This window comes from Brassica napus, chromosome A3, assembly GCF_020379485.1.
Source record: "Brassica napus cultivar Da-Ae chromosome A3, Da-Ae, whole genome shotgun sequence".
In the NCBI taxonomy this organism is placed as follows: Eukaryota; Viridiplantae; Streptophyta; class Magnoliopsida; order Brassicales; family Brassicaceae; genus Brassica; species Brassica napus.
This window is the reverse complement of record NC_063436.1, coordinates 27,318,755-27,346,282: the sequence shown is the minus strand read 5'-3', so window position 1 is coordinate 27,346,282 and position 27,528 is coordinate 27,318,755. Positions and strand designations below refer to the sequence as shown.

General features: G+C 36.0%; 8 protein-coding genes and 1 pseudogene across 8 annotated transcripts; 4 read left to right on the top strand and 5 right to left on the bottom strand.

Annotated features, from left to right (window-relative positions):
• Positions 1–896: 896 nt before the first annotated feature.
• LOC106444674 (beta-glucuronosyltransferase GlcAT14A-like) lies at positions 897–3,599 on the top strand. Its single transcript, XM_013884429.3, has 4 exons — positions 897–2,243; positions 2,317–2,392; positions 2,472–2,587; positions 2,661–3,599. Exons 1-4 carry the CDS (start codon positions 1,670–1,672, stop codon positions 3,164–3,166), a joined length of 1,272 nt encoding a protein of 423 aa, XP_013739883.2. The 5' UTR covers positions 897–1,669; the 3' UTR covers positions 3,167–3,599.
• On the bottom strand, positions 3,371–4,781 carry LOC106440958 (E3 ubiquitin-protein ligase RMA3). The gene is made up of 2 exons (XM_013882736.3): positions 4,596–4,781; positions 3,371–4,286 (listed from the first exon to the last, which is right to left on the bottom strand). The coding sequence occupies exon 2, from the start codon at positions 4,271–4,273 to the stop codon at positions 3,572–3,574; it is 702 nt and encodes a 233-aa protein (XP_013738190.2). The 5' UTR covers positions 4,274–4,286; positions 4,596–4,781; the 3' UTR covers positions 3,371–3,571.
• A 491-nt stretch (positions 4,782–5,272) lies between these two features.
• On the bottom strand, positions 5,273–7,024 carry LOC106440957 (protochlorophyllide reductase B, chloroplastic). The gene is made up of 4 exons (XM_013882735.3): positions 6,772–7,024; positions 6,164–6,698; positions 5,703–6,061; positions 5,273–5,607 (listed from the first exon to the last, which is right to left on the bottom strand). The coding sequence occupies exons 1-4, from the start codon at positions 6,916–6,918 to the stop codon at positions 5,452–5,454; spliced, it is 1,197 nt and encodes a 398-aa protein (XP_013738189.1). The 5' UTR covers positions 6,919–7,024; the 3' UTR covers positions 5,273–5,451.
• A 357-nt stretch (positions 7,025–7,381) lies between these two features.
• Positions 7,382–8,750, bottom strand: BNAA03G48600D. Its single transcript, XM_013882737.3, has 3 exons — positions 8,517–8,750; positions 8,228–8,433; positions 7,382–7,783 (listed from the first exon to the last, which is right to left on the bottom strand). The coding sequence occupies exons 1-3, from the start codon at positions 8,604–8,606 to the stop codon at positions 7,558–7,560; spliced, it is 522 nt and encodes a 173-aa protein (XP_013738191.1). The 5' UTR covers positions 8,607–8,750; the 3' UTR covers positions 7,382–7,557.
• Positions 8,751–12,588: 3,838 nt separating this feature from the next.
• LOC106444671 (ABC transporter G family member 9) lies at positions 12,589–15,916 on the top strand. Its single transcript, XM_013886123.3, has 4 exons — positions 12,589–13,008; positions 13,255–14,062; positions 14,172–14,500; positions 14,819–15,916. Exons 1-4 carry the CDS (start codon positions 12,877–12,879, stop codon positions 15,482–15,484), a joined length of 1,935 nt encoding a protein of 644 aa, XP_013741577.2. The 5' UTR covers positions 12,589–12,876; the 3' UTR covers positions 15,485–15,916.
• Positions 15,917–16,846: 930 nt separating this feature from the next.
• Positions 16,847–18,315, bottom strand: LOC111214498 (annotated as a pseudogene).
• A 229-nt stretch (positions 18,316–18,544) lies between these two features.
• On the top strand, positions 18,545–19,998 carry LOC106440954 (NAC domain-containing protein 72-like). The gene is made up of 3 exons (XM_013882731.3): positions 18,545–18,854; positions 18,999–19,267; positions 19,355–19,998. Exons 1-3 carry the CDS (start codon positions 18,674–18,676, stop codon positions 19,796–19,798), a joined length of 894 nt encoding a protein of 297 aa, XP_013738185.2. The 5' UTR covers positions 18,545–18,673; the 3' UTR covers positions 19,799–19,998.
• Positions 19,999–20,543: 545 nt separating this feature from the next.
• Positions 20,544–23,075, bottom strand: LOC106440956. The gene is made up of 3 exons (XM_013882734.3): positions 22,210–23,075; positions 21,518–21,854; positions 20,544–21,220 (listed from the first exon to the last, which is right to left on the bottom strand). Exons 1-3 carry the CDS (start codon positions 22,439–22,441, stop codon positions 20,764–20,766), a joined length of 1,026 nt encoding a protein of 341 aa, XP_013738188.2. The 5' UTR covers positions 22,442–23,075; the 3' UTR covers positions 20,544–20,763.
• A 196-nt stretch (positions 23,076–23,271) lies between these two features.
• Positions 23,272–24,765, top strand: LOC106440955. The gene is made up of 6 exons (XM_048763983.1): positions 23,272–23,735; positions 23,824–23,901; positions 24,046–24,080; positions 24,163–24,218; positions 24,304–24,402; positions 24,505–24,765. Exons 1-6 carry the CDS (start codon positions 23,331–23,333, stop codon positions 24,561–24,563), a joined length of 732 nt encoding a protein of 243 aa, XP_048619940.1. The 5' UTR covers positions 23,272–23,330; the 3' UTR covers positions 24,564–24,765.
• The last annotated feature ends 2,763 nt before the right edge of the window (positions 24,766–27,528 follow it).

Below are 27,528 nucleotides of genomic sequence, written 5' to 3'. Positions count from 1 at the left end.
CAAACGCAGTTTTTGTGGTTGGGAGCGGTTGTCGATGGTTTGCAACAATCACTCAAATCGCTTTAAACCGTTTTAAACCGCTCCGAATCTCATAAATTCAAAAGCTGGCTCCATCTAGCGTTTGCGGTTGCGGACGGTTGCGGAAGGGTAATTTTTTTTATTTATTTTAAAACAATATATATACAAAAGTAAAAATATTTAATAAAAATTTTAAAATTGAAATTATGAAAATATTAAAATATATCTATTATATTTTAATTAATATTATAAAATTTTATAATAAAAAAAATTTCAATAATTTTCAAAAATTAAAATTATAACTTTCTAAATATATGTAAATATTGTTAATTTATAAAATGTAAATATATGTAAATATTGTTAATTTATATATGTAAATATAAAATTTATATTTAGAAAGTTATAATTTTATGATTTTTGATATTTTTATAATTATATTAAATGTAAATATTGTTAATTTATTATTTGACTGTTACCGCATTTGGTAGTTAACCCGTCATAAATCACCCGCAAACGCACCAATTTTTAACCGCAGTACCAGTCATACAAATCTCCTAAAATCGCTAGAAATCGCAACCGCCCGCATCCACAAACTCCCGCAACAGCAACCGCAACCGCTGCGTTTCAACCAGTCAGTCAGACCCTAAAAGTCATTTGGTCATTTTCAAAAGCACTATTCAATTACAACTTGCCTAACTCATCAATGTATTTCATAAACTTTCAAAGATTAATTAATTTACTTGCTATGCATGCTGGCCACAAAATTAGGAAAAAAAAATGTTTGACGTAACAATTTTTTTTTTTTTAAATGATGAATAGCATTTTAAGTTCTAAACGGATTCGTTACTCATTTTAACATCACAGAACATGTATGATGCATAACTGAACTGGTAAACCAAACTAATAAATGTTGTTTATAAAATCAAAATCAAAGACTTCCCATTAATTAAAGTCAAAGAGATCGCACCGTTTCTAGGAAGTGAGTTAAAACGAAAAGATATGTGTGGGAAACTGAAATCCAGAAGAATTCTATATCTCTCAGATTTATTTCATATTTTCTTCTTCTAATTCAGTCTCAGATTTCATTCTTCTTTTTATACAAGTTATTAGTCTCAGATTTATTTCTTTAAATCTATTTTCTAGACAAAAGAGTTATTTACAATTTAGTTAATAAATCCTCAAAAGATAATTAAATCTTAGACTCCTCTCTAGATAGTGAAGTGCCCGTAACATTCGCACGTCAAGTCCAGAGAAGATTTAAGAAACCAGGTCTTATAAGTTTTTGCTTTTTTCCATTGTCATCACATCTTTAAAATGTGTTTTGATTGGTCGAATATAGAACGAGAGGGTCTTTCTTATTTTCAGACATGTCTTTTCCGAACTATTTTTATGATAGGCTAATACTTGTGATCACGTTTTACGATTTGTGAATCCCTCGTTTTTCGTTTCCCTCATCGACTATTTTGGGATAAATTCAAATTCGAATTCTTATTTTTTTCTCACAGAGTTAACGATGAATATTTAAAGTTATATCAATCTCCATTTGTGAATATCCTTGATGATGATCCCACAAGAGCTTGTTACGTTGACCTAATTTTTTTATTTTACGTAACCTTCCGTTTTTTCAGATTCTCTATGAAAAGACTATTCAATGGCGTTTTCAAACTCAGAAAGGAGATGGATATTTCCTCTAGCAATGGCTTCTCTCATGTTCATATTCCTCACAGCTGCATCCTTCAACATGGGTCTCCTCTCTTCCGTGCGTTCCATTAACTCACTCATCTTCTCCTCAAATCTATCACCCTCCAACGAAACAACCGTCGAGTTCGTAGAGTCAAAGACCAACAACCACTCCTCTCCTCCTCCTCATGTACAGTCTAGTCCTCGCTTTGGTTATCTAGTTTCAGGTTCGAAAGGTGACTTAGAGTCTCTATGGAGAGTGTTACGAGCATTGTACCATCCGAGAAACCAATACGTTGTTCATCTCGATCTCGAGTCTCCTGCTGAAGAGAGGATCGAGCTGGCTAAACGCGTGAGAGAAGATCCTGTGTTTAACGACGTTGGGAATGTTCATATGATCACAAAGGCTAACCTCGTTACGTATAGAGGACCAACAATGGTGGCTAATACGCTTCATGCATGCGCCATTCTATTGAAGAAGAGTAAAGATTGGGATTGGTTCATCAACCTCAGCGCCTCGGATTATCCTCTAGTGACTCAAGATGGTACCTAAACACATAGTGTCTTCCTTTGTATAATTATTGGATCAACAATGTTAGTTTTTTTGTTCATTCGCAGATCTTATTCATACATTCACCGGGCTGGACCGGAACCTCAACTTTATCGACTACACTAGCAAACTAGGCTGGAAAGCGTAATGATTCTTATTATTTATCACAGAATACAAACTTTGAGATATGTCTAAAAAGAGTAATGAATATTTCTTCTTGCAGAGAGAAGCGAGCAAAGCCTCTGATCATAGACCCGGGGCTTTACTCGACGAAGAAATCAGATGTCTTCTGGGTTACACCACGTAGAACCATGCCAACTGCTTTCAAACTCTTCACTGGTAACTAGTGTTCATTAGTTTAGTAACAAGAAGAGTTGGTGGCTAAACTATGTGTATTTTGATGAAACTTAAGGTTCTGCTTGGATGGTCTTATCACGGTCCTTCGTAGAATATTGCATTTGGGGATGGGACAATCTTCCACGGACACTTCTAATGTATTACACCAACTTCCTCTCCACACCAGAAGGATATTTCCAAACCGTTATATGCAACACACCAGAGTATTCGAGCACGGTGGTTAACCACGACCTTCACTACATCTCGTGGGACCGTCCTCCGAAACAGCATCCTCGGACACTCAACATCAGCGACACGGAGAGGATGATTGCAAGCGGAGCTGTGTTCGCCCGCAAGTTCAAACACGATGATCTTGCTTTAGACAAGATTGATATAGAGCTGCTAGGTAGAGGAGGTAATGGTGGGAACTTTACACCAGGTGGTTGGTGTGCAGACAAACATAAATGCTCTAAGGTCGGTGATCCGTCAAAGATCAATCCCGGTCCTGGAGCTAACCGGTTACAGGAGCTTGTTAGCAGACTTGTTTCAGCATCTAAAGTGGATCAAAGGAAATGTAGATAGGCTCTCTCAATACACTGGCAGCTGAATGCTTTTAGAGGCTAATTTTTTGTTTTTAGATGTTTCATGTTTAATGTGACTAAATAATATACACCAACTCACTTCTCTTCACGTAGAAAACCTATTCAAATTATCATTTAGCTATATCTATAAAGTTCTTTAGGAAGCTAGGCAACTTTAGAAGAAATAGAAGATGAAATGTTCATATGAGACTCAAACATTTAATATGGTTCATGAAGAATTGATACAAGCATGTATATGTCTATAGATATGCAATACAGAGAGAGCAATTGGCCAGCAATTTGAGAGACCTAGCTCAGAACAATAGTGTATATGTAGTTGTTATACCACAAAGACGTAGACCTTTACAGGCTATTTACAACAAAGTCTATACAACGAGGGAGAGAACTAGAAGAGAAGGAGGCAAAGGATGATGCAACAAAGGAAGAATATGGATACCCGATTAAGAGACTTGTCAGTCTGCATCATCCTCTGGCTTTGGTAAGGCTGAGCTATTGCGTTTGTGAAGGTTCCGAATACCCTGGTGTAGACCATGTCCCCAAACATCCCAATCACCGGGTAAAGAAGACTCATCATTACCGCGTTGGCGAGGTCGGTTGATTCAGTTGTGGTGAAGCCACGAGGGGAGTATCGGTGGCTGTGAAACGTTGGAGACATTGTTTGGTTCAGAGATGGTTCTGAAGCGATGGGATTGTTTAGGGTTGTTGATGGAGCAGGCCTCCGAGGTATTACTGTGGACTCTGAGTCTTGTTCCTTGGAGTTAACGGATGAAGACATGCCTCTTCCATAGAGAGGAACCAGTGAGGTGATTGCAATGTTTGATTTGCAGACAGGGCAGTTGTTACGGCGGTGATGATCAGTGGAGAGAGAAGATAACTGAACATGTAGCCACTTGTAAATGCAAGGCCAGCAGAAAAGGTGTCCGCAGAGAGTGACCACCGGATCAAGGGCGGTGTCTAGACAGATGTTGCAATCAAAACAGCCACTTTCGTTAGCTTGGGATCCTGCTGGACCCGTGATGAGATTAGGTTTTTGTTTGACTTCTTCATGTGCTTGTTGAGCATCAGAGATGAGGAAGCTTCCTTCCATGGGAGGCAAAGTCCTGTTAATGGAACACAACAAGACCCAAGACTCTTAAAAGGGTTTCATGGTAATCAAGGTTTGTGTGAGAATGATTGTCTGATAAGCATCTAACCTAGATTTGAGAAGAACACATAGAGAAGGAAACTAAAATGTTTTTTTCTCAAGATCTTTCCACATAGAAAATCCATTTTTTTTTATAATCAAATCCTAGAGATCTGTTTTGCTTAAACCATGCTACGAGAAAACAATAATAATTCAATAACCAGGGATTCAGATTTCAATTCTCTAAAGGAAGGAGAATCCAATACAGATAATGAAGAGAACCTACCGAATCGATCGCCAAAGGGCTGAGGAGTTTCAGGGAGATTGGATGATGTTAATTCGCTCTATAAGTCAACTTACGATGATGATAATGGAGGTTTTAACGACAACGACGGTGATGGCTTGTTGGCTTTTGTCTTCTTTCTTTGTTTTTCTTTTTGTTTTTGGTTCCGACAAATTAAAATAATATTGAAGTGTATCCCTAAAATATCTTTACCATCCCACTTACACCGGTTCGGTTCCAACTAAAATCTATTTTTGTCAGGTTGTTTTGTGGATTTGATGACATGTATTATCTCTTCTTTGGGAGCTTGAACAATCTGTTGTGTCAGTCAGCCATGTTTCTGATTGAAGCTTATAGGACTCTTTAGAGAGACAGAAATCCATTTCTGCTCAACCTCTTTTAGAGAGAGCATAGCTGCTGATGGATCTGTTGTTATCTCACATGATTTGGATGTCATCAAAGAGGCTTGTGCTATATCTTCTGCTCCATCGTACTGACTTCATTATTACACTTTACATTAACACAAAGGGTAGGACATGATCATGTTGACACATGTGAAGATAGTACTGATGGTATGGATTCTTGGAATGCAGTTCGTTAGAGCCTGAATCTTGTTTTTTTTTAAACCAGACATAGGAGTTGATTAAATTTTGATGCACAAAGATGTTGGTGTATGCTTGTTGCTGGCCAACTTTTATTTCTTTATTATGGGCTACAAGCCAAACAGATCTACACTCAACATACACTAACGAAAAATTCCTCAACAGAATCAGACATCTAAAAATCCAGAACATCCTCTAGAGTTTTCATCACTTGGCACAACGTGATCTCATCAGAAAGAAGAGATTCCAAGTGTCATTTAAGCCAACCCAACGAGCTTCTCACTGATCTCCCACACTTTACGAGCCTTCTCAACATCGCTTGCTTCTTCTGATAACTCGTTCTCGAAAGACGCCGAAGCCTTGTTCCAGCTCCAGTACACCCCTGACTTCGTCAAGCTCGGATCACTCACCACCTGATTTTATTAAACATAACTCCACTGATTGAGTACACAACAAAAAAAAAAAAGAAAAAAAAAGAATAGTACTTCCTTGGCTCACAAGTTATTACCTGAGCAAGTCTTTTGCCAGACTCTGTCTCGGAGACATATCCTTTGGTGATGTACTTCTGAAACGGAGGGAACAGTGTACGGAAAAGCGGAATGTGCTCTCTGAATAGACCCGTGGAGGCAATGCAACCAGGGTAAAGCGAAGCGAATGTGACTCCAGTTTCTTCATGGTAACGCCTGTGCAACTCTTGCATCGTCAACATGTTGCACACTTTGCTGTCTTTGTAAGCCTTTGCTCCGTCAAAATCTCCTCCATCAATCATCGCCGAGCTGTTTAAGCCGTTCAATCCGCCAGCTAAACCTCTCAGATCGCCTAGATTCGCCTTCGGTGGAACGTTACCAGCCAATGTATTCGTGTTCCCTAAACCAAAACAAAGATACAATGATCAAAACTCATTCTTTAGCGTAAAATGGTTTAAAGTTGGAAGCTCATCTAACTTTATATACAGATTTTAGACAATACCGGTAATGGATCCGACGATAATGAGACGCTTTGAAGGGTAATCAGACTTCTTCAAGTCATCAAGCAACAACCTCGAGAGAAGAAAATGTCCCAAATGATTCGTTGCAACGCTAAGCTCAAACCCTTCAGCACTGTAACTAGGCTCTTTAGCTGTCGGGAAATAAACCGCAGCGTTGCAGACCAAAACATCGAGAGGCATCTCTGATCTCCTGAAGCTATCAACGAACTGTCTCACGCTGTCCAACGAGGCTAAGTCCAAATGCATCACCGTGTAGCTGTCTTTAGGCATCCCTGCAGATTTAGCGGCTCTTTCGGCCTTAAGAAAGTCCCTGCACGCCATTATCACGTGCCATTTACCTGTCTCGGCCAGAGCTTTAGCCGTGGCTAAACCTAACCCTGACGAGGCTCCCGTGACCACCACGTTACCTTTCCTCAACGTTTTCTTGCCGCCAGATGAAGATTTTGTGACCGAGGGGCTTGAAGTTGCAGCGGTTTGGGCACGAACTGCTAATACACTCCTCGAGCTATGTTCTCTCTGAACAATAATAGATATCTTTTCAACAATGAACCATTACTTGACCAAGAATGCAATGTTAGGAGTTATGTACCTTGAATCTTAATGAGGAAGAGCCATGTTCGGTAATGGAGGCACCAAAGAGACTCGAGTCCTTGAAGGATGATGAAGAAGCGTTCACTTTTCCATCTTTTTGGACAGAGAAAGCAGAGGAGACCAAAAGAGCAACTTGAAGGGCCATTTTTGGAAAAGAAAAAAACAGAGAGATATCAAGATCGATTGAATAAGAAGACTATCGAAGTGGATATTTTGCGAGAGAGAGTGTGAGTATATATGTACTTGCCAAGGAGTGAAGGAGGAGGTGATATTCGGACAGGAGAGGAGTAGTGGTCCCTACAGAGATCACTGAAGATGTGTGGATAACATTATCTTAAAGAAAGTATCTGCCAAGTCATCATTGGTTATCCAATGAGAATTCGAGGCTAGATTTCTCTCAGAAGATATTTTATTTTATTGGTAACAAAAAGAACAGTTGCAAACTTGTGGATGGTGATTGGTGTTCATGGGAATATGTTACTAGTTGTATGGACACTTTGATGTTTGGATAATTTTCATTTTTATCTTTGGAACCAGATGAATAAACGATTTGTTGGTAAAAACAACATTTAAATTCAATATCCATACGTGTTCAAAAAAAAAAAAAAAAATTCAATATCCATACAAATCAATCTACAAAACTCATAGTTTTACCCTCAGCTTCATATAATTTTGCTGTCACACAATATAAAGATAACACCCCCAAAGTATGACAATAGTATATGTATCACATATCATATAGAAAATAGAAAATGAAGACATATTTTTGTGGAATAGAAGTCCTCTAATAAGGCAAAGGGGAAGCCTCAGCAGCAGAAGAGTAAAAGAAATAATAGAATTGAGAGACAATAGCGTTGAAGAAGATGAAAGAAGCACCCGCAGCGAATACTCCCTTACGAAGAGTCTGACAGTCTGGAGGATTGTCCATGAACATTGTCCTATACTTTGTGTGGTATGCATTCTCTACTGACCCAGCTAATAGGCATGTCTCTGCTATCAAGAAGAACATCCTTTTTCGCCAAGAAAACAACAATCAAATACCAAAACAAAATTATTCAAACCAGTGATAGATTGATCAAGCACAAATGGATCAGTAACCAAATATAACTAACACCTTAGACATTATAATGGATTAAGATACTTATTTTAGATTTGAACTATAGAAACATTCGAAGTTTGAACAGAGAATGTAACTTGCAAGGCGATCGTTAGATAAATTATGATTTTAATATTCATAATAGACTAATGACATGTAACTAAGACGTATATGTTTGACTGTGGATTTGATTCATATTTGTATTTTCATTTTCTGTTTAAGGTCAGTTAGTTACTTTGGACCGAATCAAAATCCCATACTAGAACCAATTATGTCCAGGCTAGCTTAAGATAAGGAATAAATATGTGATCGATGAACTAATTAAGCTAAATAACAACAAAAAAGGTAAATATATTACCAGCTGACAACGAAGAGAACGAGGGCAAGAGCGCGTGAACCCCCAGGCTTGAGAGGCTTTCCACAACAGAAGCAACGGCTAACGAGCATGATAAGGAGTTGACTAGCCACTGAGAAGAAAAAGGCTCCGATTCCATACCCTGTGGCTCTGTCCGAATCATACACACAATAGTTGTATTGCACCTCAGTGTCTTGCATAACCGTTGCCTGCCCCACCAATTTTTTTTTGTTGTAAAAAGATCAGATAATCACCATCTTGTTCAATTTAGATGTGTTTAATTAGGACTTACAGTGCTTCGTCTTTGTTCAGCCGCAACGGCTAGACCAAAGGCAACGAGGTTGAATACAAAGACTATGGCTGAGACAATTTTGGACGCCATGGCTTCACCTTACTCTCGCTCTTTTTCACAAAATGTTTCTTTAGATATAAAGACAACTTTGTTTGTTCAGATTTTATCATCTCGCCTAATGTAAAAAGACACATTACCATCTTTTTGAAGTGGGTATCTCACCTTTTTCTTTATTTATTCTTATGGTTCAATAAAAAGTACTTTTGTGACTTGGAAAAGTTTATCTAAGAAATTGGAGGAAAATGGATGGTAGTCGAGGATGCGTATAGCGAAAGGTAGACACATGAGCTTCCTTGTGGGAGAAGTCTTTGTTGTTTATGACAAAACAAAATAAGATATTGATTTGTTTTTAAAAGTAAATGTTTTTTTTTTGAAACTAACGTGATGGAATCAAAGTTCTTATTTTCCTTTGATCGTTTCAAAACGGAAAACAGCTTGAAAAATGCCTGGAAACGTGAAAAGGTAAAACGCGGGAATCAGATTCCCACTTGATTGGAACATGTTACCAATATAAAAGATTTAAAATAAATAAAAACTTTAGACGCAAAAATGCTTATAAAAATTCTAGTTGGATGTGTAATGTCGAAGACTTCTTAATCAGTCCAACAGATCAAATGCTTAAATCCGAAGAATCATTAACAATGAAGCTAATCATGTACGTAATACTATATGGTTCATTATATGAATGAACTCCATTACTCGTCTTTTTCTTAGTTAACTCTTCTTCATACTCTTTTCGTTATCCTACTCATCACATATCACCATTCAAATAGTTTACTTACAATTCCAAAAGCGTTATTTTATTCTTGTGACAAAACAAAACCTTATTTTATTCAAACTCACCAAACAATTTTTTTTTTAAACTCCAATGCTATAAACAACATATCAACAATGATATATAAACAGCCAACTCGAATTGATAAAAACCGAAACAGAATTCAACATCACACATGAAAATCTGTAAAGAATATAGAGAAAAAATATTAAACCGGCTTTTCAACCGAACTTGACACGACGTCGTTGCAATGTCCGATCTAAAGTATTTTTATGAAAGAACTTGCATATTAACTTATTCCCTGGATCTAAAGTAGCCTAGTGAAGCGTCAACTTTTTGTAAACCCTCTAGCTAGCTATCTAGCCATGCGGGATTCTCTTCACGAGAAATAAGTTCCATGGATCGAGGAGTATCTCATTTGGACACTAAGTTAGGTGGAACACGGATATCACTAACACCAATTCACTCACTTAAACCTTTTCATTCAAGATATCTTGAATCTTATAAGTTGTAAGGATTAATAAATTTGTGTTCGGAAAGCCAATTCTCCCCTACAACGATGACCCGGTGGTCATGTGGGAACGCTCATCTCTCGTATTGGCTACACATGACCATCGGTTTTATTATTATTTTGTTTTATGTTGGTAACAATATTCTTTCAAACTCTAGAGACTCTTGTAAATAACTTGTTCTTGTTTAATCAGTAGATTTAAGCATCCAAAAGATGTATACTTACATATATAGTTGGGAACCCACAAATAAGAAAAAACAAAACCTATTTGTATCCCTAAATTTTTTCAATACAATATGTTAGCATATACATTTGCATATCACCTTCTTCAAGAGATGGGAGGAGATGAGTTGGGCGAAGCTGTATCTGTATCTCGTCCACACATCCTCGACACGACTTCAGAGGCGACTTTTATAATTTCCCCGGTGAACTCAAGCAGTGGCTTTCGGACAAATCGCGCCCATAGTCCCAGAACACCTACCATCACCATCCCCGTCTCTGCAACCATTTCTTCAACTTTTTCTTCTTTAGATTCCCTAATGTTTTTGGTAGTAAACTCGAAATGTGAGAAAATTTATGGTTAAAGACTTCTGTGAGGGAGATGACTGTAGAGCAGAGAGTGGCCATAAAAGGTTTGGTATATTTTATTGATTTCATGTGGGGGTTGCAACCCCCAGAAGCGTGCTCAGCTAACGGTCAATAAAGAAATTTCAAAACTCTCTAAGTGGGGCAGCGAGTTAGGCTTGAGTTTTGCTTTTGAATACTCAATTTTGACATGAAAGGAGTACCACATTCATTGAATTGCAAGTTTTCAAGTCAAAGTATCCCTAATGTTTTTGCTTGTTTTAACTAAGTTTTATGTGGCTTGTTTCTTGTTCCTATTATTTTCTTTATTTTCTTTTTCTTCTTTTATTGAGTATATGCAAATCGGATGAGACTTGATACTATTAATTAGGAGTTTGAGAAAAATTGTATTTAATATGTTGTGTGTTATGTAATTATCAGTGACATGCGGAGAATTTTACATGCATAAGGCAAGTTTAAAAAATAATTTTTTTTTGTAACTGTAATAAAAATATTTTTTTAATATGATATATTATTTTCATCAAATATACAAATTTAATACTGTAAAAGAATAAGTTTATTTCGTAAGTATGTTATATTATGTTATATATGAAAAAAAAAATTTAAAACGTGAGTTAGTCAATTTTTATAGAAATGTTTTTTTTTAAATAAGTCTAAACCTGAGTGCATTTTTCAATAGACTGTAAACGCACGCCTCTAGTAATTATGCCACGTCGTCAAAGTGGGACTCGACTGCTCGTGTTGTGTATAGCATATATCAAGCTCCAGCGATAGAAATAAAACTCAATAGTTAAAGTTCTCAATAGTTGTAAGAGTGACTACCTAAATTACCTAGTTTCCACTGAAAACAATTTTTATCCTCTAGTACGAAAATGCAGGTTTAATTTGGAACTCCCAATTCAATCAAAAAGGTCCAAGCACTAATAAATTAAACTCATGTCATTTCGACAGCAGTAAGTTGTTTTAAGTGGATGAATTGATCGCGTGCTCATCTCTTACTTTCACTTGCGAATTCCCACCTTTGATTTCTTAAGTGGAGGGTCAAATATCTCTTACGTTCAGTCATCTTTTATATTGCCATTATGTTTATGTTAGTTTATTGGTTCTGTTTCGATGCATATATCGAAATAGATATCTTGTTTGTTAACCACCATCCAATTAGAACGACTTAAAACCTTATGAAATAATATATATATTAATTTCAAACGCAACCCTAAGAGTACTATTCACACTTGCGAGAAAACAAATCAAACTCTAAGATACCATATAATTAATCAAATATTAACATTTTACACCAAATAAAATATCGACGTGATATTCGACGGTTTATAACGGTTGCAAAAGAACCAATCAAAAATAAAATTTAATTATAACTATATAAAAATATATATATAAGAGCTAGTAGTACAGTTAGTAAATAATAAAATAGTTGGATGATCATAGAGAATAGAAATCTTTATTGAATGATCAATAAACTTCGAGAAACTTATTTTTATAGATTATTAACATTTTATTTGTTCCAATTATATTTTTAATATCATTGATAAAAATGATGAGAAAATTAATTCAAAACTAATATAGAATCAATATTTTCATACTTTTCAAAAGATTTTATGGTTATTTAAATTTCATATTATCACTATATAGTTTTTTAGGTGAAATGTCACTATATAGTTTGTTGTTCATTTGTATGGATTTTATTACTGAGGACTGTAATATTAATGACGACAAATAAATAATGAACTACTAGATTCCGTGTTAATTTTCTGTTTTTGTCTATTCCTTATTATTTTATTAAAAATAGCTTTGTACTTCGCCATATTTATTACATAATTAAAGCTTGTTATTTTATTTTAAAGAAATCAATAATTTCAATTAGTGATTTGGAAGAAACCATTCCCATGCTCTCTTTCCCTAGTTTAGAAAATATTTATTTACTATAAAGTAATGTAAAAATTCTACTATAAAGTTTTTGTTGATTGAAGTAATGTAAAATGTTTTTTAAGATTCTTATTTTCATTGTTATTTCAATTTTTTTTTATTAAAGAAAAACAAAAGAAAAGCGTAGAAATCTCTGATTGATTTGTTATTTATTAATCAAATCCTCCTTTTTCAAAGGATCGAAACAAACATCCCACTCTAAAAGCGTGCTTTAGTAACAGAAGCATTTTTCTAAGTATCTTCCTTATATATATCCTTGAAACGCTCTCACTTTGCTTACGTGAACCCTTTGTCTCTTTATTTGAATAAAAGACTTGCATGTTTTAGTTTTGTCGGATCTGACTCTAGAACTCCAAGAGCCAACAAAACCAAAAACTTCATTTAACTTTCTCTCCTTCTCGATTCGGTTTATCAAATAAGAGTTTTTAAATTAGTAGAAGAGTATTTTATTTCGTTTGGATCGGTTAGTTACCTGTGACTGAGGATTTATGCATCGATCAATATTGGGAATGGATAATCAAGAGGTTGTTGATATTGAAGCTCAGATCGAGAATAATAACGATGATCAAACCCTTCCTTTTTCAGTTTTTAAAAAGGCCAATCTTCCTATTACTTTAAAGGTATACAAATTTATTTACTCATACATACTCTATGAGTATATACAGTTTTTTACATATGTTAAATGGAAAACACACATGTGGTTCATTAGGTTAAGAAGTGTTGATTTGTGTAAGTGTATCTACAAGTATGAGAAGGGATATATGTACGTTATACGAATATTGTAATTTAATTATTATAACAATATTTTATGTGTGTTAATATAACAGATCTGCTGATTCAGTTTTGTTCTTGTTGTTTTGGAGCAGTTTGAGAATGTTGTGTACACGGTGAAGGTGAAGGAACCAAAGAGCTGGCTAGGTCAAACCAAAGGCAAAACCGAAGATAAGACCATCTTGAAGGGTGTAAATGGGATCGTTAAACCGAGAGAGATCCTGGCTATGCTCGGTCCCTCAGGAAGTGGCAAGACCAGCTTATTGACCGCTCTAGGAGGGCGGGTTAGCGAAGGGAAAGGGAAGCTCACAGGGAACATAACATACAACAACAAGCCATTCTCCAAAGGTGTGAAGCGAGCCACCGGTTTCGTGACTCAAGACGATGCTCTTTACCCTCACTTAACTGTTACCGAAACTCTAGTCTTCACTGCGCTTCTCCGGCTTCCGAACTCTTTCAAAAAACAAGATAAGATCAAACAAGCTGATGCGGTCGTGACTGAGTTGGGTCTAGATAGATGTAAGAACACTATCATAGGAGGACCTTTCTTGAGAGGTGTTTCGGGTGGTGAGAGGAAAAGGGTTAGCATAGGGCAAGAGATTCTTATAAACCCTAGTTTGTTGTTTCTTGATGAGCCTACTTCTGGTCTTGATTCCACCACCGCTCAGAGGATTGTGTCCGTTTTGTGGGAACTGGCTCGCGGTGGAAGAACGGTCGTGACAACAATTCATCAACCTTCTAGTAGGTTGTTCTATATGTTTGATAAGATTCTTCTCTTATCAGAAGGTAATCCGATATACTTTGGGCTTGGATCCAACGCTATGGATTATTTTGCTAGCGTTGGGTACTCTCCATCTGTTGAAAGGGTTAATCCGTCAGATTTTCTCTTGGATATAGCCAACGGTAAGCCTCTCGTTGTGGTTTCTTGTCAAACAAGTTAGCCTCGATATATATAGCCTTTTTTCCTCTTTGTTGAGTCTCATATTAAAACATGGATATATTATATCTATAGGTATTGGATCAGATGAATCTCAAAGACCAGAGGCTTTGAAGACAGCTCTAGTTGCGGTTTACAAGACAAATCTGTTGGGCAATGTTATCAATGATCTGAAAGGGCAAGACGATCAATATAACCAATCAGTAGAGAGTCTTGGAGATTCCAAACGTTTTGGAGACTGGCCAACAACGTGGTGGCAGCAGTTCTGCGTTCTTTCGAAGAGAGGCCTTAAGCAAAGGCGACATGATTCTTTCTCTGGCCTAAAGATTGGTCAGGTTTTGTTCGTGTCTTTCCTATGTGGTCTCCTTTGGTGGAAAACGGACCTTGCTCACTTACAAGATCAGGTATTAAGCTTTAACTCGATACACTTTTTGTGGGTCTATTTTCATTGTGTAGATACATATAGGTGATGTGAACACTTTGTGTAGATATGACAAAGGATGCATCAATCTTTTGTCTCTTTGGTTTTCACATGGCTAATAGGTTCTAATTGTTAGCATCTCTTGACTGTAACAAACATTAGCTTCTCTGTTGTTTATTTTTTTGGCCATAGAAGTACTCGGCCAACTTAGCATATGTAACCATTTTATTTTGGTAATATAATTTATTTACATTTTATCAAAATAAAATATAGGTGATGTGTACTTGTGTTATTGTTGCAGCTAGGGCTATTGTTCTTTATGTCATCTTTCTGGGCGTTCTTCCCACTTTTCCAACAAATCTTCACGTTTCCCCAAGAGAGAAAAATGCTTGAGAAAGAACGATCCTCGGGAATGTACAGGCTCTCGTCTTACTTCATGTCCCGTGTTGTCGGGGATCTCCCAATGGAGCTTATTCTACCAACCATTTTTCTCATCATCACATATTGGATGGCTGGTTTAAACCCAAAACCTGTAAACTTCTTTCTGACCCTTCTGATCCTTCTTCTCCACGTCCTTGTCTCTGGTGGGCTAGGACTAGCCCTAGGTGCCCTAGTGATGGACCAGAAGACAGCCACGACACTCGGGTCAGTTATAATGCTGACGTTTTTGTTAGCTGGAGGATTCTACGTTCGAAATGTCCCAGTGTTCATCTCTTGGATTAAATACGTATCAATAGGTTACTATACCTATAAACTGGTGATATTGGGTCAGTACACGGAGAGTGAGTGGTATCCTTGTGGTGAAAATGGGAAATTGAAGTGTTATGTTGGCGACTTTGAAGGTATTAAGCACATAGGGTTTCATGGTGGATTAGTCTCTGCGTTTGCCTTGGCTTTGATGCTTGTTGGTTATAGAGTAGTTGCTTACATTGCTTTGATGAGGATTGGAAAAACCAAGTCTGGCTAATAATGTAGCTATCTCCATTTTTTGTATTGGGTTTTAGTACTTTTTGAGTAAGAACGAATGTATAACACCAATATGTTCTTATTGCAATGTTGTTTTTTCGTTGAGTCATTTGTAATGATATATGATGAATTATGTTTTGAAATAATTTAGCATATTTTAATGTTATGTTTTGTTTATGATGTACTGATTAACATGGACCGGTTCAAGTGGTCCTATGATAAGTCATATCTCAATAAAGGGATATAAGAATCTAGGTAGTAATGTAAAGAGCATGTTCTGTGTGTGTTCAAAGGAAAAGTTCAAAGCCAATTCAATGTTTGCTTATTGGTTGTGTTCCAAGTTCAACACATGTAACACGTTGAAATTATTCGTACATGAAAGATATTTGACCTCACGCGGTTTTAAAATTCGAACAGCTAGCTGATGAATTTGTGGTGCATAGTAAGCATACTATCGACTTCATATAGTATCATTAACGCATTATTTTAGATACTTCAATCAGCAAGTGGTCTAGCCGAATAATCTTTAATATAAATTAGATGCCATACAAATAAGAAAATAACCTAAAAATTAAGCCAGCTTTCTGTAGTCTCTAGCATAGTAGCGTTGTGTTATAAAATAATAGTCTATTAATGAAATTTTAGTTTAGGTTTTAAGTTTATTTAGCATCTAAAGGTAATGGATTTATTGTTGGAAAGCTTGTGCTGAAGTTACAACTATCTAAATATACCGTCATTTAGTCGAAAAAAAGATCGGTCTAAAATCATCGATCTCTCGACCACTTTACAGTTTTTGTGAATAGCCTAAAATTCAGAACGGAATAGTCAATTAGTCACCCATGGATTATATACAAACCAGATTCTGAATCAGTTATAAGTGATGTCTAATTATTATGCATGTACACATATGTCATACGCGATGCATTTATAAAGCATCATGCCTTTTTCTCTTTTTCTTTTGATAAAACCTTCGTGATCACCTCACCTTTTCTCCTTTAAAGCTTTAATAAACATTCTTGTAATCAAATTAGCTTTTTTTTGCAGCTTGTACAACCAAATTAGCTTCTTGAAGCTCTTTGTATTGCAAGTCTCACCACTTGTAATCACTTTCGTTACTAGTTAATAATATTAACATCCTTAGCAAAAAAAAAAAAAAGCTTTAATAAACATGCAACTTCACAAAGAAAAAGCATACTTTAGCGACATGCGATACTGTGTGTACAACTCAGTGAACTCACTAATTACTTATTAGACGCGTCCATATATTTTAACTTTTAATAATTGAATTTATTTATTTTAAAATAAATACATAAATGATGTTTATCTTCACTTTTATAAAAAAAATGTATTATACGTTTGGTGTTTATTTGGGGATAATCTAATAAATTAGTTCATGATCATCACAAATTAAGTTACGGTTTGACTAATTTACCTCATTGTCTCCAAAGCCATATCGTTATATATAATATGTTTTTTTTTTTACTTTTTTGTCAAGTTCATAAGAATAATTAATATGCGCTTACTGAATAGCGATTGCGGAGTTTCTTATCAAGACATTTCGCAGTTATGCAAATCGTTTAACCAAACTTGTCGTATCTTTGATAATATTTAAAATGATTTTCTTAACAAAGAAATGGGTGAGCATGTCCCTCTCTCTGTGAACAAGAATTCTCCACGTTCACTAAAATCTAAAATCCAAAAGCAGTCGAAAACGAAATGATTGAATAATAATTTTAAAAAGAGAAAAGAATTATCAAGAAGAAGAAGAATCGAGTTCTTTGAATCGCGCGTCACATGTAGTATTTATATAAAGGCTTGTGAGTTGTGACCTGTCCAGCATGGTCCATTGTTTTCACTTGTCAACTTCTTAGGCCATTTATAGTATTTCTTGAGTGAACGAAACCCTAATCACTCTTTTTAACTAATTATAACTATAATAAAATAAATAAATGAGACAATTATTGAAATAAAACTTCGAAAACATTATCAAAATAGTAACATAATTTTCTTTGAAGATTGAAATATAATTTAATACAAATTAAAAAAATGATAAACAATATTCTTCTTACAATATATAAGAATCAAAAGTAGGAAAAAAGCATCATTAATAAAAAATTATTAGAAAATGCATTTTTTTGATAATTAATTTGTGTCGTCTACATGTGTAAGCTCAGCAGTATAATTATAAACCGGATATTTTATAATTCTCCAATACGTGTCTCGAGTTAACGTATCCATTCCATTTTTATTAGTTAGAACTTTGTAGTATGTACACTTGTTCAATATTTTCTATCTTTTATGAAGTTTTTTTTTTCTTATTTTTCGTCTCTTTTGACTCTTTCATTCAAGCCTTGCCTAACTCTCCTAACACGTATACATTTCACACGAGTGGGACATTCCCTTCCACGCGTGTCTGAGCCTGATTATTAAGGCTTTTTGCTCAATAGATTTATCTACCGAAGCGTTAGCTAGTGCTTCTTCCTTTTCTTTTCTGACTCCAACGTTAGTGCTTCATGAAAAGCTAAATCGTACCGGGCTCAATTATATATGGAGAACTCTGATAGATACACATCGTTGTTAGGCTTTTCAGAATTCTAGAAGAAAGGACATATGTCTCAACACGTGTCGACTTTTCCTGACGGTTCATGAACCAGAACGACATCAAATTGTCGAATAATTGAAAAAACTTCGGTGAAATTATAGTTACTATAGAATTTCAGGAATTGGTTAGAAAGTTGAAATGTCACGAAGGAAATAAGGGGAAAAGAAAATTTACTGCGTTCATGTTTTCTCAAGTTACCGCAGTGACTTGGGACTTTTGTTCTCATACTCGTGGTAAAATAAATTACGCATGAGAAAATCTTCGTTTATGTGTTTACGCACATTTATATGGCTCCAAGAAATAATGTACAACTCACTGATAAGGTCGGCTGATTCATATACGTGGCAGTATGTCAATGGTTTAAAAGGGTCCCACAAAGAAAATCGTATTAAGATTTTTGAACAGTAAGACAAGGACGACCGTACTTATCCTCGAAGAACCTAACCTTTTCCACAGCCTATATAAAGCAGCTAATCACCAGCTTGTCAAAAAAGATCGACAAACATAAACATATAACTTTCTTGGTTTTTAAGAGTTCGAAAGACTTTTAGATTGTTTTGTCTGCTGAAGAATCGAAGTTAGGGGGAAATGGGTGTTAGAGAAATGGATCCGTTAGCCCAGTTGAGCTTACCACCGGGTTTCAGATTTTACCCGACAGATGAAGAGCTTCTTGTTCAGTATCTCTGTCGGAAAGTTGCAGGCTATCATTTCTCTCTCCAAGTCATCGGAGACATCGATCTCTACAAGTTCGATCCTTGGGATTTGCCAAGTAAGCAAACACTCTTTCTATTTTAAGGTGCTATTTGTTACGAATCATAATTTTCGGGGTTTTATTTGAGAAAATATTAAACCTGAGGAGCTATTATTGTAAAGTTTCTCATCTTCTTGGTGTTTGTTGTGTATGTGTGTACAGGTAAGGCCTTGTTTGGGGAGAAGGAATGGTACTTCTTTAGTCCAAGAGACCGGAAATATCCAAACGGGTCAAGACCCAATAGAGTAGCCGAGTCGGGTTACTGGAAGGCGACCGGTACCGACAAAATCATCACGTCGGATGGCCACCGTGTCGGGATTAAAAAAGCTCTGGTTTTTTACGCCGGAAAAGCTCCAAAAGGCACCAAAACGAACTGGATCATGCACGAGTATCGCCTCGTCGAGCATTCTCGTAGCCACGGAAGCTCCAAGGTAACACAAAACATGATCGAAAGCTTGAAACTTTCTTCACGATCAAACTCAGAATCGCTAAAGTTCGTTTTTTTTTCTTTCTTTCAGTTGGATGATTGGGTACTATGCCGAATCTACAAGAAGACGCAGAGACAAGCTGTTCCTCCGGTTCAACCTTGCCGTGAAGAACACAGCACGAACGGGTCGTCGTCTTCTTCTTCGTCGCATCACGACGACGTTCTTGACTCGTTCCCGGAGATGAATGATCGGTCTTTCAATCTTCCTCGGGTGAATTCTCTGAGGACGCTTCTCAACGGGAATTTCGACTGGGCGAGCTTAGCGGGTCTTAACCCCATCCCGGAGCTAGCTCCGGCGAGTAACGGTTACGGAGGTTACGACGCGTTTAGAGCGGCGGAGGGAGAGGCGGAGAGCGGGTTGAGGAATTTGCAGATGAACTCGAGCGAGTTGACTCAGAGTTTCGGGTACAGGTCGAGCGGGTTGAGTAATGGTGGGTTCGGGCTTTCGGGTCAAACATTCGAGTTTAGGCAATAAGTGTAATTTGGGAGGGTAGAGTGGGTAATTAATGTAAATAAAATAGGGATTTATATGGGCCTTTTACCGATTCGGTTAGGCTTGGGATTCCAGAAAGGCAAAGGGCTTGATTAGTTTTGATGGGAGGGAAATGTAATAAAAATGGAATCACAATACCTTGATGGATTATTTGAATTCTTAAATAAAAAATGGTTGTTTGAGATTGTTTGTTACCATATGCATTCAACATTCTCAAGTTGTATATATTAATGAGTTAATAATTTTCTCATTTTTAAATTAAAATGTATGTGAATATTGAATAGCAAACTTGAGACTTCCAAAAAAGAATGAAAAACATCTTTAGAAGTAACATTCACTGGTTAACACGAGCATGATCCACACTTCTCGGTCACTACATAGGAGCACTGAATTATAACATTGTATCCAGATCTAAATGTATGGAAAACCTCTTTTTATATCCTAAATTAAGTTTGTTTTTGAAGTTAGTGTTCAAATAAAAGATAAGCGATAGATGGCTCTAAATTATTACAGCATGCTGAACAAAACGGATGTAGCATACCAAGAACTACAATGCATATTTGCTTACCGATAGATGGCTCTGTATCTTACATTCTGCTTTGTACGCGGTCATCATTCATAACCTCAATGTTAGAAAACGTTTTTATCTATTAATTGGTCAAATGGTTAAAATGTTTCCACACTAGGGAGTTTGTGAGTTCAATATGTTTAGAATTTTCATAATTGGTTCATCGCAATTTCATCAATAATTATTTGATCGACGTAAATAACAACAGAGTTACAACTACTTTTTCATTATTTGGTTCTCAATTAGCTTAGTACTCTTCTTATTTTGACAAAGGAACAAAATAATCACATACGTATTACACAAAATAAAACAACTTGTAGTACTTCTTTTTTTACTATGATCTTTTTCATTGTCTTTGCAAATTAAGTTTGGACATTAACTACTTCCGGCAGACGATTCCATAACCTGAAGACGCCACACGGGTGCAATCTAACAATGTGTATTCGTTTTTCACCTTGACAGAGCCACTATCAATGGCCAGTTCTCCAGAAAATAAACAAGTCTTGCAATCATGAGAGAGCAGAGAAGATGTCCTGAAGCTATCCTCACCTCCCACCACTGGCATTGCGACTCCGGGCTTAGCCGGGTTCTTGAAATCCGGTCTGTAAGTGCGTCCCAAGATTCCATCAACTTTCGAGGACAGATTTATGAACTTGAACTGGACTTCCAAATGGGCGAAACAGTCATCTTCAGGTAATCTGTAGTTGTGGATTCTATCGTCTTCTTTGGTCACCGGAACCACGTTGACCATGATCTCAGCTTTGTCTTTGATCGTCACGATCACACTGTTCTTTTGTGTAAGTCTCTCAATCTTGATCTCTTTGTCGGATGAGTACCTGAGAACGTGCATGTTGTTCAAGAGTTATAAAAGACTAAAGATTAATTGTTTGTAAGTGCTTTTGCGTTTGTTTACATGGTAAAGTTATGACAAATGTATACATAATACAATATTTAAAAACATAATTATTTTGTCGATTATGAAAAAACTTGGGTTTACACGTTTTAATTTATGAAAATATAATTAAGAAGCATCATTAAGAGAAACTGTCATTTTAAAAGCATCTTAACCGAAAGGCTGAAAGACAAAAAACAAAAAGATGATATAGAAGGTGAAATTTGAGTTTTATAATTACCAAGTGAATAAAGCTTTTTCAGGGATAACCAAATCTTGTCCATCAATAGTGAACCTGAGATGGTCGACTTCGCTGTCCCAAGTGGCGACTTTGGTTCTCTCAAGTGAGAACTTGTGGGTGTTGAAGAGGAAGCCGAGAGCTTGGATCCATGTGAAATCTCTGCTGCGACCAACGGGTCTATGTCCAGTGAACCTAGCATTGATCTGAACATCATGGTCAGATACGAGGCTAAAGTGTTCATTGCTCTTTCCATGGAAGTAGAACACAATACCATCACCACCTATAAACCTCGGGTCTAGACAAACCGCTCCATAGGATTCACAGTTGGGCTTTACCCCTACAAATATCATATTTAAATTGCAAAAAACATCTTTAAAATCAAACAGATGAAATTCTAGTAGTTGCACATTTAAAGTATATTGATCTACATAAATATTTAGTTAAGTAACAACATAGCTGATTTTGGACATAGCAAAATAAAAAGTTTGTTTTGAACTTTCAAATTTTAAAAGCATTTTTTTTGTTTTGTTCACAACTGCATAATTTCTATTTTGCAGTAAATTTTGCAACCGGGTTGGAGATACTCTAAGTTAATATATAAACATAGACCCCGAGTCACTTTTTTTTAATATTATGAATACTCTTACTAAATTGTCTACAACTCATAAAATATTAATGTGGTGATTAATTACCGCGACACACGGCCATGCAAAGAGGATTAAAACAGTCAACCCAACAAAGTTTCTTCTGAGAGTAAGAATCAAAGTCGGTCGGGCACTCATCAGGACAGTCGATGTACTGGAGCTGGCATCGAGGATGTGCGTTGCCACCACAGTAAGTCTGACCATGCCAAGCCTTGACCTGTAATAAACAAGAAACTACCGATATAATTATTACTACCAATGAGGTTCTTGAGATCTCCATCCTTATGGTGTGGAACCTTTAAGGATAGAGAGGATGTGGTGTGTTGTGTTGGGGATTAATGAGTTCGATTGTGAATTTATAAGAGGTTTAAAAGTCAAATATTTTTCTTCATAAGATGGCTAACTCTCTTGCAGTTATTATGAAGTAACGTTTGTAAATTGCTCAAATCAATTGTATCGAGATACATTCTATACACGAACGTATATGACGGCTGAATACATGTATTCAACCACTGGTTGTCTAAATAAAAATATATATAGTATGGCCTAGTAGACTTAATATAAGACCACTGAACGAAATGATCTATGCTATTTTTAGATTAATCAGAACCCACATACATCAATCTAGAACAAACAATTGTTAATCAAAAGTAAATGTATATGTGACTTATAGTAAGTTAAAGTGAACATGTTTAATCCATATTTGCACTCAATCTTAATAGATGTATAAAAAAATTAATCGGATATCTCTCTCAATCATATCAAAGTTCAAACTATAATGCAACTTGAGCTTTTAGGCCTTAACTAAAGTAAAAGTTATATTTTCTTTACATGCCTAAAACGTTGCGTTTAAAGTAATAACCACGTCTCTCTCTAAAGTCAAACTCGTGTTTTCCTTACATGCCTAAAACGCTGCGTTTCAAACAAGTAAAATTAAGAGTGAAAAACGCTGCGTTTCAAACAAGTAAAATTAAGAGGAAAAAATATTTGCGGTGAGCGTGGATCGAACACGGGACCTACAGATCTTCAGTCTGACGCTCTCCCAACTGAGCTATCCCCGCGTTGTTATAGTACCTGTTATTAGCTTTTATTAGACTTACATTATCGCAAAGTTGTTCTTTTGTTGGTTGCTTGAGCTTTGGTGTTCGGCAAGCAAACCCCATTTTCAGATGATGATGGCTTCGACTCCGCAGCTCACCCTTTGTACCTTCTTCTCCATACACGACGGTTTCAACAAGGAACCGAGAACTAGACTACGCTCCAAAGGATGGAGCTTTGGTCCTTCTCTTCTCGGAAACAAGCTGGGATTAAGAGCTTGCTTGACTGAGCTTCGTCAGAGACGGCCAGCGCTGATGGGTCTGAAAGAAACTGGATTTCTAGCAAGAGAGAAAGCTCTTAATCGTAGTAAAAGAAGAGTCTTTAAGGTTAGCTGTAACAAAGGTTTAGGCTTTAACGGCGGAGATAACAACGGGAACGGGAGAATCCTCGGGAACCTCGCTTTGGCTATTGGTTTGACTTATCTCTCTATGACTGGTCAGCTTGGTTGGGTTCTCGACGCTATTGTATCCGTCTGGGTAATAATTAACTCTCTCTCTCCATCTCTCTGGTTGTCTTTTATTGTATCCCTATGGTTAGTTGAAGTTTATTACAATCTGTCTGCAGCTGGTTGTGGTGATTGTTCCAATTTTGGGGTTGGGAGCTTTTCTTTGGTGGGCTCAACGAGATATTGTCCAGAGCAGTGTATGTCTTCTTGTCTCTTTAGCTTAACTTAAAGATAGCATTTCCAGAGTTTCCAGAAAGAGTTAACGTTATCTAGCACTTGTGTGTTTTGAGTATATCCTTCTATGTTGTGTTGTATTAAGCTTTTCTTTACGCTTTGTGCAGTGTCCTAATTGCGGAAATGAATTTCAGATATTTAAGTAAGGATGTCTTTCACAAGAATATATCTCTCAGTTGTTTTTGTTGTTGCTCTCCACTGACTGAGTATCGAAATCGCTGCAGGTCATCGTTGGACGATGAAGTACAGCTTTGCCCTTTCTGCACTCAGCCATTCTCAGGTGAAAAGATGAAAATCCTTTTACTTTTAGATTTATCAAAGTTGTATATCTCCTTTTTCAAGCATTGTACTTGGGGGAAATGCAGTTGTGGATGATAAGTTCGTTAAGGAACCAGTGAAATTTTCCAACCAAACTACTGCTTTCGGACAAGACCTAAATGGGTTTTCTCCTCCGCCTAAGAAAGGTTCTTTCTTGCTTACCCAAATACCTGCTCTACTTTGTGCAAATGTGAAACTGAGAAGTCTTGTGGATCTAGTGGTGAGAAGAGGTGTATTGATTTTTGCAGGAAAGGGTTTCTCAACAGCAGTGGTGGACATAGAAGCTGAAGTAACAGATGCAGACTGAAAATGCGACTCAATGTATTTTGCAGTAGACTGAGGATATTGTAGACAAAACAACAAACTTGTGCAAAGAGCTCGTTGTTGGATATAGAAGTAATATAGATATACACATCCATATGTATATATACATGTCCTTGACATTGTTATTACATTTTTATGTTTGTTGTTTGAATGATTGTTTGAAGTAGTAGTCCCCATCTTATGTTCTTACCTATCCATAAAAATTACAGAAAGAAAGCACAAACTTGTAGAAAGTTTTTTTTTTTCATTTTTAAGGTAAAGCATAAACATTAACAAAGACCAAGAATAGACTACAGAATCTTCAAAACTTTTTCTATCTTTTGGCTTTCTTTTTGTAAGTTTAAACCAAAATCATTCATACAATTTCTTGGCGGAAAGAGTTCTCTGTTTCTTAGTAACGTTCTTTGAAGTTTTATCTTAATACTTGTCGCTTACTGCCAGCTTTATCGTTCTTCGTTCATGCTTGCATAATGTCTATTAAGTGCCATCTTCTAGACCAGAACAGAGCAATTCACAAAGGAAAACTTTGTTCATTAAGTTGGTAACGCTTACAGGTTACGAATTTATTTACTAATTCGGGTCTTTTTATTGTGTCTCTTAAATGTGTTGTTTAATCGTTGCGCATGAGTCAGAATGGGTCATTAATGTTGAGTATTTCATCAGCAACGTGAAATGCATTAATTGTTTACTTTTTTGTAGTTTCTCTTACGATATGTAATAAATTACATGTTATGGCACTTGGATCAGTAATAATTCTATGTTTTCAAGCGAAAGGGTTTAAAAGTCACCCAAGCTGTGGTCATGAATTTACCAAAAGATGCCGCTGAATCTCTAGCTTTGAATGTTTCTACTGGTTGATCAAAAAAAAAAAGAATGTTTCTACTGTAAACTGTTTATATAACAACTGATAATGTCTAATACGCACAATAGATGGAGCACATTTGCAGATACAAAAAAAAACAATTTGTACTTTCAGCCTGAAATAGTTGCAGTGTCTTGTTGAAGAACAAGACAAGAAACAAGTGAAAGGGACAATAGCTTTTGTTATAATTATTTAATATTTTGAAGAAATATAATCTTCATCACAACAAAATTTCACAGAACCCTATTTAAGGCTTTCTACTCTTGGACACAGAATATATGGGGCTCAGATTTGTCTCCGCCTATTGGAGGGTCCAGATTTCAACATTGTTTCTGATCCCCTCATTCCATAGTTTTACTTTACAAGTTTTAACTCAATATAACAATATTAAGTTTAACCCCCCCTCCGTGGACGTTATATCTTCATACTTCAAGTGTGGTAATTAATTTTTTGTTATGCCAATTTAACCCATCGGTTTGGTACATTTTTCATGTCCTGTTTAGAGGTTTACAAATGCAAATGGTGAGTAGATTGATAAATGGAGAATCTAGATACTGCAAGGGTGAAAAAGTAACTTAGTTAGAACATGTTTATTGGGGGTTCTTAACGGAATATAAGAAACCGTCTTTTAGCGGAATTTAAGAGCCGGTTCTTAACTTTTTAGTTAAAAATTAAGAGACGGTTTCTTATATTCCGCTAAGAATTCCAACCTAAGAACCGCCAATAAACATACTCTTAACCCTTTCCCAAAAATGTAATTTATTGAATAAGCCTGCAACAACTGTACTAGTGAGGGAAAGGAGAGAATCTCAGTTGGAGATTCAGATCTAAAGTAATGATAATATAAATCTGGAAATTAAATTCTTAGAAAAGAAGAAATGAAAAAAGAAGATGAGAGAGAGATGTGGTCCAAAAGAAGCTTTAAGGAAGGGTTTGCAAGCTTGTATGAAAATAGATAGATAAGGAAGACCATTGTATAAAGCCAAAACTAACAGTTTCTCTCTTTTAATCCCTATTTCTTTATTATGTTTTATAATTCTCACTGCCCCAAAATTCACTCATTTATTCACCTACTCTGCTCCCTTTTGTACTCTCTTGTCTACATTTACTCCATGAATATGCATATATAAGACATACTTAGAGATCTCAATAAGAAACAAAAGTATATACTGTCTCTTATTATATAAATAATGTCTGTAGTTACATATCTTGTGAATGTTTTTCACAAATACAGTACTGAGGTAATAGGTTTACAGTTCTGGTAAAGGTGTCTATGTTTTTTTCTGTTCAAAATCATACTAATCGTTATATTTCACATCATAAATTTGATCACGGTGCTCTTAAAACGGAAGCAACATACTTCATCTGAATTAAAACCTAAGCAATGGTTAAGAAAAATATAAATCATTGCATTTCATTTCGTTTTCATTAACCAAATAAAGTATATACTGTATATCATTTGTTATCTTGCTCTCTCCTAGATATGAGCATTAAAAATTGTTTGAAAGGATCAAAGAAGAAGAAAGAAAGGATCCAATCATTCTTAGAAAGGACACAATATGCTTCACCGATCCCAAGAATCTTTCTGTGCCTGCCTAAATCCAGCAATATAAACCCTAAAAGTGGTCCTCGTTTTTACACGTGTCATTTGGGCCACACTTCGTAACTTAACATGAAAGCACATGTGGGGTCTTCCGCTCGTCCTTTGCCCTACAAACACCTCACACAGTCCATTGTACTAGCCCACAATACAATCTAAGGCAGTATCTATAGTAAATCATGCATCCATATTAGTTTATTTATTCGGTTACATATATTTTTTTCAAAAATATCAGTTAACTGTATCCAATAAGCAAAAAAATGTTAACCTATTTTATTTTATTCTTATTTCATTTTGTGTCTCAGTTTTCCTTAAATTTTTTATCACATAATCTTCTTCGGAAAACAATTAAACTTACAATGACCATCTCATTTTTCTAACTCAAGGATCAACTATTAGTTCTAATCACAGGAGATGACACACTTTGTTAGTTAAGCAAAACCGCAATAGACAATTTCTGTCTCTCTATATATAAAATGTTATCTT